Source organism: Myotis davidii, unplaced genomic scaffold (assembly GCF_000327345.1).
Source record: "Myotis davidii unplaced genomic scaffold, ASM32734v1 scaffold1006, whole genome shotgun sequence".
In the NCBI taxonomy this organism is placed as follows: Eukaryota; Metazoa; Chordata; class Mammalia; order Chiroptera; family Vespertilionidae; genus Myotis; species Myotis davidii.
Genome location: NW_006297143.1, coordinates 332,851 through 340,850, shown reverse-complemented (window position 1 = coordinate 340,850; position 8,000 = coordinate 332,851). Strand labels below are relative to the sequence as shown.

Below are 8,000 nucleotides of genomic sequence, written 5' to 3'. Positions count from 1 at the left end.
GCAGCACACCTACCTGGCCGGGGAGGCTCCCACTTTGGCTGACCTGGCGGCCGTCACAGCCTTGCTGCTGCCCTTCCGATATGTGAGTCACTCGGGCCTGGGGAGGAATAGGGGCAGTTCCTCTCTGGCCTCACTAAAGGGTGACTAAGGATAGTTGATTTCTTTTCCCCTTCCCAGGTCCTGGATCCCTGTGTGCGCCGGATCTGGGGTAACGTCACTCGCTGGTTCATCACCTGTGTCCAGCAGCCAGAATTCCGGGCCGTGCTGGGAGAGGTGGTTCTGTATTCAGGGGCCAGGCCTCTCTTCCAACAGCCAGGTAAGGAAGGGGGGAGGGGGAGGGGAGGGGCTCCTTGCGGTCTCCCCTGCAGCTCACGTTCTTATCTTAGAATGGCAGAATCCCTGCGGGAGGGCAAGGTGGGAGGTCAGCATGGGGAAGCCCTTGGGCAGCCGGAATGACCGACTGAGACACAGCAGCACCTTCACAGAGGGCCTCAGCGGCTAAGTCTGCATTTCTGGGCCTCTCACCAGGCCCTGAGGTCACTGCACCTCCAAAGACACCTGCTCAACTGAAGAAAGAGGCAAAGAAACGGGAGAAACTAGAGAAATTCCAACAGAAGCAGAAGATCCAGCAGCAGCAACCACTGCCCAGGGAGGTGAGAGGCTAGGGGAGAGCTGAACAGGATGCTGGTGTCATGGTCGGGGCAAGGGGAGAGGCTGATCTGAGTCTGAGTCTGTATCTTTCCCTCCCAAGCAGAAGAAACCAAAACCAGAGAAGAGGGAGAAGCGGGATCCTGGAGTTATTACCTATGATCTCCCAACCCCGCCTGGGGAGAAGAAAGGTACTGGGTCGGGGGAGGGACCCCCTCACGCCCCCCTCACCGCCCCCCTCACCTCCGCCTCCTCAGCTGCTGCTGCTCCCGTTTCCCTTCATGCCTGTCCTGCTCCCACCACTTTTCTTGGTGAAGATTTGCGGAGGCCCAGGCCCTTCTCTGCTGATCCACCATCCTCTCCCCAGCGGCCCAGCCTCCACACTGATGCCTGCCTTCCTCTCCCCCAGATATCAGTGGCTCTATGCCCGACTCCTACAGCCCTCAGTACGTGGAGGCAGCCTGGTACCCGTGGTGGGAGCAGCAGGGCTTCTTTAAGCCAGAGTATGGAGTGAGTGGCGCCGCCACCAGGCTGGAGGGGGAGGGCGGGGGAGGGGTCACATGGAGTCTTAGCATGTGCCCATCCTTCCTCCCCCATAGCGTTCCAGCGTGTCAGCACCTAATCCACGGGGCATCTTCATGATGTGCATCCCACCCCCAAACGTGACAGGCTCCCTGCACCTGGGCCACGCGCTCACCAACGCCATCCAGGACTCCCTGACCCGCTGGTGAGCTCCGGTCCTCTCCCAACTGCTTCCCTCCGCTTCCTTCCTTCTCTTCCCTGATGGCCCTCCTGCCTCTCCCCTTCCATTCTGGCCCTCAGCTCTGCCCCCTGGTGGTGGTACACTTCTCTGTCATTCCCTCCCCTCTGAGCACTTGCTAATAGCATCCTCCCCTGGTCAATAACAACACTTCCCTCCTTCCTCTTGCTATTAGAAATCATACTACTTCGAATTAAACAAGAAATACGTGAAATATTCTTGTTGTAAGAAATGTAAAACTTCAAGTCTCCTTGATAATCCTCTCCAGACCTACTGCCCAAGACTTAGCCTTTGTTATCACTTTGTGGATCTTTCTAGATCTTCCCTGTTACTCATAGGTACATGCACCCATAGAAATGTATAGTCTCCTTTTGGGTGGATTTTGTTTCTGTCATGCTATTCTTCAGCTGTCTTCTTGCACTGAATGGTTTGTCTTGAGATCTTCCCTTACCCTTATCCACAGACTAACCTCATTCTCTTCCGTTGCCCTGTAGCATTCCATACTGTGACTATGCCATAGAGTCACTTCCTAAAAAAAAAAATTAATGGTTGTTTCTAATTTTTCTTTGCTGAAAATCACTTGAATGCACGTTCCTGCACAAGCTTTCTCAGGCACAGAGACACTTCTGTGGCGTAGCTACTGGGAAGTGAAACTGCTAGGTCAGAGGGGCATGCCTATGTTAAGCACAAACCGAAGCGCCACGGTGCCCTACAAAAGAGCTTTACCACTTACATCTCCCTGAGAGGATATTTGTGTACCGTGGCCTTGCTAACTCTGGGCGTTATCTTCGTTTTGTTAAGATGGACAAAAAAAATGGCACCTATGTAATTTCTGATTGCCAGTGAGCTGTGCCGCTTCCTGTGTCTGGGCCGGTCTGGTTTTCCCTATGTGAACTGTCTGTGCGTCTCTGTCGTTTCCCCATCTTTCTATTGATTGATTCTTTGTTGTTTTCTTCTTCTCTAATTGGTTGTTGGGTGATTCTTTACATAATCTGGGTATTGTTTTTTTTTAATATAATTTTATTGATTTCAGAGAGGAAGGGAGGGAAGAGAGATAGAAACATCAATGATGAGAGAGAATCACTGATTGGCTGCCTCCTGCATGCCCCACACTGGGGACGGAGCCTACAACCCAGGCATGTACCCTGACCGGAATCGAACCGTGACCTCCTGGTTCATAGGTCAACACTCAACCATTGAGCCACACCGGCCAGGCTGGGTATTGTTTTTTTATTTGTTATATATTGTAAATGTTTACTCCTGTTCTAGCACTTGCTTCCCCTCCCTCTGCCTTATAAACCTGCCCCACTGTCAATAGTTTAATTATTTAACAGATATAGAGTTAATATTCTAGGTGACAAATTCCTTTAAAAAGTATTTAAGTCCTAGCCAGTGTTTCTCGGGTTGAACAAGGTCCCATGCACCCAAAAGTCACTGGTTCCATTCCTGGTCAGGGTACATGATCCTCAGCAGGGGATGTGCAGGAGGCAGCCGATTGCTGCTTCTCTCTCTCTCCCTCTTCCTTCCTCTCTCTAAAATCAATAAAAACATTTTTTTTAAAAAGCATTTTAAAACAACTTTTTATCTTTGGAAACCAGGGTTATTTATTATATTTTAAGTTTTTAGACATTTTTCTAGTTTCCTAAATTAATTTAATCAAAAAATATTAATTAATTTCTAAATTAATTAATCAAAAATATTTCAGGACATCACTGTGTGCCAGCACTGCTCTGGGTATTGGGGATAATGTCAGATTTAGTATTTTGCAAGGAATTGAGAGCTGGCAAAGAGTTTTATTAAATACATATAACAAGAATGGCCAAGTTATTTACATGAGAATAGAGTTAACACTTCTTACAAAACTCTTAGGGTAGCCACATTTTTTCTACCGAACATGATTTAAATAAGGTGTTAGAAACTACCATTGCTTAAATGAAGTAGATTTATGTCAATATTTTAGAATAAAAAATGTGAAAATAAAATAATGTGAAAAACAGCTTTAAATATCTCCACCAATAAGACATTATAAAAATGAGTTGAATAGCTATATTTTTTCTTCCTCCAGCAGAGAATAGGGTGCTTTTCTACAAATATCCATGGCATTGATTTATTTTTATTATTTTTAAATATATTTTATTGATTTCAGAGAGGAAGAGAGAGAGAAACATCAATGATGAGAGAGAATCATCGATCAGCTGCCTCTTGCACACCCCCTGCTGGGAATTGAGCCCATAACCTGGACATGTGCCCTTGACCGGAATCCAACCCAGGACCCCTCAGTCCGTAGTTCGACGCTCTATCCACTGTGCCAAACCAGCGAGGGCTACCACTTGCTTTTTAACTTCACTGAGAGGTGTTACTGTTCTGAGGTTTTGCGTTTTGCTGTAATTAGTTCAACGATGTTCTTAGATTTCATCCTGCGTGTCTGGTTTAGGATGGCCTCTCCTGCCTCAAAGTTACACACATGGCCACCTGTGTTACTGACTTCTTTATTTAATTTTTGGAAAACGATGTCATTTTCTGAGACTTTTCTTATAGTTCTGTTTTTCTATACTGATTTCTTTAATCTGACTAGAAATTATTTATTTATTTATTGTTAATCCTCACTTAAGGGTTTTTTCCATTGATTTTTAGAGAGAATGGAAGGGAGGGAGAAAGAGAGAGAAACCAATGTCTCTCTCTTACATCAATTGGTTGCCTCCCATACATGCCCTGACCCAGGATTCAACTGCAACCCAGGTACGTGCACTTGACTGGGAATCAAATCCGTGACCCTGCAATGCTGGAGCTGACACTGTAACCACTGAGAAACACCAACCAGGGCTGACTATAATTTATTTTCGTGAATATTGGGAAGTAGGGAGATGTTTTTCCAACTAAGTAGTTAGTTCCAAAAATCTTGAGTTTTTTCCCTTTTTCATACTGATAGGAAATGCCACCCAGGACAGATACTAAATTGGCTTGGATCTGTTTCCAGTCACTGTTTTGTTCCCTTTCATGTGTAACTTTGTTCCTATATTGTAGCTGATTGCTTGAATAATCATAATTTTCTCATATGTTTTGCTATCTAGTTGGGCAGGAGCCTCCTCTTTGTTCTTTTGCCAGATTGCTTTGGCTATCCTTGCCATGTCCTCCCCAGACTGAAACTTTAGAATTGGGGTCCCTCTCCACTGCCCTTTTCCCTCCCGAGCCCACTGACTTCCTCCCCAAAGCCCCTCCAGGTGCCAGCTCTGCCGCCCACTCACCGCCGCCCTCGGCGCTCTTCCCACAGGCACCGCATGCGCGGGGAGACCACCCTGTGGAACCCCGGCTGTGACCACGCAGGCATCGCCACGCAGGTGGTCGTGGAGAAGAAGCTCTGGCGTGAGCGGGGGCTGACCCGCCACCAGCTGGGCCGCGAGGCCTTCCTGCGGGAGGTCTGGGCGTGGAAGGAGGAGTGAGTGTGCAGCAGCCCTGCCCCCCCCCACCCCCTCACCTGCAACCCTGGTCACGGGCTACACAGAACCTCTCACAGAGGCCGAGGGCCGGTGGCTTCAAGACGAGGTCCATTTCGGAGAACGAGGGGTCGCTGCGCTGCCCCGCCAGCCCCCGATGACCCCCTGCAGCCGGCCTGAGTGCTGATGTGCCTCCATCCCCTCCAGGAAGGGGGACCGGATTTACCACCAGCTGCGGAAGCTCGGCAGCTCCTTGGACTGGGATCGAGCCTGTTTCACCATGGACCCCGTGAGTGTGGAGAGCGCCTGCTGTGCCCTCCGCGGGTTGGACCCACACAGGGAAGCGCTGAGGGCTCAGCTGCAGAGCTCATGTCTGGCCCCGGGTCATGACCCTCTGTGACCCCTGCCCCTCTGGGATCTCCACGGGCCTGTGCTCCCAGGATTGCCTGCGCTGGCACCCCGCCATCTCCAGCATCACCAGGCCCATGCCTGCCCTTGTGTTCCCAAAGCCCCCTCCATGGGGACGTCCCCTCTCCCCTCAGGAGCGCATTTCCCACTTGCAGCCCTCGGAGGGGTCTGGGTGCTGGGCAGTGGGACTCTGGACCCTGCTGCCCTGGAAATTCTGCCTGGCCCACTCCCTGCTCCCCTAGAAACTGTCCGTGGCTGTGACAGAGGCCTTTGTCCGGCTCCACGAGGAAGGCATCATCTACCGCAGTACCCGCCTCGTCAACTGGTCCTGCACCCTCAACTCTGCCATCTCCGACATCGAGGTGAGCCCCGCCCGGGACCTCCAGCCCCACCCTGGCCCCGGGCCCCAGGCCCCAGGCGGCTTTTCCTAACACCCCCTTCACAGGTGGACAAGAAGGAGCTGACGGGTCGCACCCTGCTCTCCGTGCCTGGCTACAAGGAAAAGGTGGAGTTTGGGGTCCTCATCTCCTTTGCTTACAAGGTCCAAGGCTCAGGTAGGAGCCAGGGGGTCACCAGGATCCTGGGCTGAATGGGGTGGGGGGCAGGAGGGGACCAGCGCTGAGATCATAAGGTCGCCTGTCACCCCAGAGAGCGATGAAGAGGTGGTGGTGGCGACAACTCGGATCGAGACAATGCTGGGAGATGTGGCCGTAGCTGTGCACCCCAAAGATCCCAGATACCAGGTGTGGCGAAGGTGCTGCCGTGGGGGGGGGTTTACTGGCTGACGGGCCCCCACGAAGGAGAGAGGGTTGATTAGACGGCCACCTTGGGTCCCTGTCCAGCCTGCAGAGGGCATTGGAGTGTTGGACAGCCAGGGCCCTGGGAGGAGGGAGGGCCGGCCTTCGTGTGTTGAGGTCCCTCTGTTCCCAGCACCTGAAGGGGAGGAGCGTGGTCCACCCGTTCCTGTCTCGCAGCCTGCCCGTGGTCTTCGATGATTTCGTGGACATGGAGTTCGGCACAGGTGAGCAAGGGGCTGTCCTGAGGGGCAGGAGGGAGCTGCGAGGTGCATCCCGCACCCCTCGTCCCTCTGAAGGACACGAACACAGGCTTCAGCTAAACAGACAGGCCTTGGCCTGGTTCTCAGGACTGTCACGGGGAAGTGGGGGACAGGCGGCCTCCAGCAAAATGGGATGCTTTTGGGAAGGGACGCATTGAGTCCTCGTGGCCCTGGCACCCTCATGTATACCCCAGGTGCGGTGAAGATCACCCCTGCACATGACCAGAACGACTATGAGGTCGGGCGGAGGCACGGGCTGGAGGCCATCAGCATCATGGACTCCCGGGGGGCCCTGGTCAACGTGCCCCCCCCTTTCCTGGTGAGACTGCCTGGGTGTGGGGCCAAGTCCCGAGGTGGCGGGGTACCGCAGCACAGCCATGACGAGGCCTGTTCCCCCAGGGCCTGCCCAGGTTTGAGGCCCGGAAGGCGGTGCTGGCGGCGTTGAAGGAGCGGGGTCTGTTCCGTGGCATCCAGGACAACCCCATGGTGGTGCCGCTTTGCAAGTGAGGGCGGGGGCCAGAGAAAGGGGGGTGGCTCCTCTGGGGGCTCCCCACCCAACCTCCCCACCGGTGTGTCCTGCAGCCGGTCCAAGGACGTGGTGGAGCCCCTGCTGCGGCCGCAGTGGTACGTGCGCTGCGGGGAGAGGGCCCGGGCGGCCAGTGCCGCCGTGGCTCGGGGTGACCTCCGCATCCTGCCTGAGGCCCACCAGCGGACGTGGCACGCCTGGATGGACAATATCCGGTGCGTCGGCTCGCCGGGAGGGGCTGGGGAGGGCTGAGCGCACCGGCCAGGCACCGCCTCGCCCTGACTCCTCACGCCCTCTGCAGGGACTGGTGCATCTCCCGGCAGCTGTGGTGGGGCCATCGCATCCCAGCCTACTTCGTCACTGTCCGCGACCCAGCCGTTCCCCCCGGGGAGGTGAGCACATCTGGGGGCGCTGGGTTTGTTGGGTCCTTGGTGGGAGGCAGGGTCGGGCAAGGCAGGGGTGCCCCCCGCGTATTCATGGCACCTGTGGCAGGATCCCAACGGGCGGTACTGGGTGAGTGGGCGCAGCGAGGCCGAGGCCCGTGAGAAGGCAGCCAAGGAGTTTGGAGTGTCCCCTGACAAGATCAGCCTCCAGCAAGGCAAGGCAGGGCCTTGGGGGTGGGGGGCAGGGCCTCGCCTCAGATCCTCACCTCTGACCTCTGACCTTTGGCTTCCCTCAGATGAGGACGTATTGGACACCTGGTTTTCCTCTGGCCTCTTCCCCTTCTCCATCCTGGGCTGGCCCCACCAGGTACGTCCTTGAGGCCAGCTCAGGTGGGGCAGGGTCTTGAGGTGGTGCTCAGCTCCCCGTCACGCTCTGCTCTGCCGCAGTCAGAGGACCTGAGTGTGTTCTACCCGGGGACCCTGCTGGAGACGGGCCACGACATCCTCTTCTTCTGGGTGGCCCGGATGGTCATGCTGGGCCTGCAGCTCACCGGCAGGCTGCCCTTCCGAGAGGTGCGTGGCCGGCTGAGGCCTCCCGCTCAGGTCACACGCCGGGCCCTGGGCGGGGCCCCTGGACGACTGGGTGGGCTGTGGGGATTGGGCACCTCCTGGGACCTGCTCGGTGATCGTGCCTGGGCTTCCCAGAGGAGGGCTCCTCTAAGCCCATGAAGGTGCCGGCGGGGCTGGCGGGGCCACCAGGGGCTTGGGGGTCAGGGGGGCGGGG

At 55.0% G+C, this 8,000-nt stretch overlaps 1 protein-coding gene across 1 annotated transcript in view; it reads left to right on the top strand.

Annotated features, from left to right (window-relative positions):
* Window positions 1-8,000, top strand: part of VARS (valyl-tRNA synthetase) — an 11,430-nt gene that overhangs the window by 862 nt on the left and 2,568 nt on the right. The window contains 20 exon segments of the mRNA XM_015569849.1: window positions 1-3; window positions 5-82; window positions 178-316; window positions 529-653; window positions 752-839; window positions 1,058-1,158; window positions 1,248-1,375; window positions 4,680-4,844; window positions 5,050-5,131; window positions 5,493-5,612; window positions 5,696-5,804; window positions 5,899-5,993; window positions 6,181-6,271; window positions 6,502-6,626; window positions 6,707-6,810; window positions 6,890-7,048; window positions 7,135-7,225; window positions 7,326-7,431; window positions 7,513-7,583; window positions 7,664-7,789. The exon segment at window positions 1-3 is cut by the window's left edge and continues 63 nt beyond it. Coding sequence (XP_015425335.1) covers window positions 1-3; window positions 5-82; window positions 178-316; window positions 529-653; window positions 752-839; window positions 1,058-1,158; window positions 1,248-1,375; window positions 4,680-4,844; window positions 5,050-5,131; window positions 5,493-5,612; window positions 5,696-5,804; window positions 5,899-5,993; window positions 6,181-6,271; window positions 6,502-6,626; window positions 6,707-6,810; window positions 6,890-7,048; window positions 7,135-7,225; window positions 7,326-7,431; window positions 7,513-7,583; window positions 7,664-7,789 — 2,106 coding nt within the window.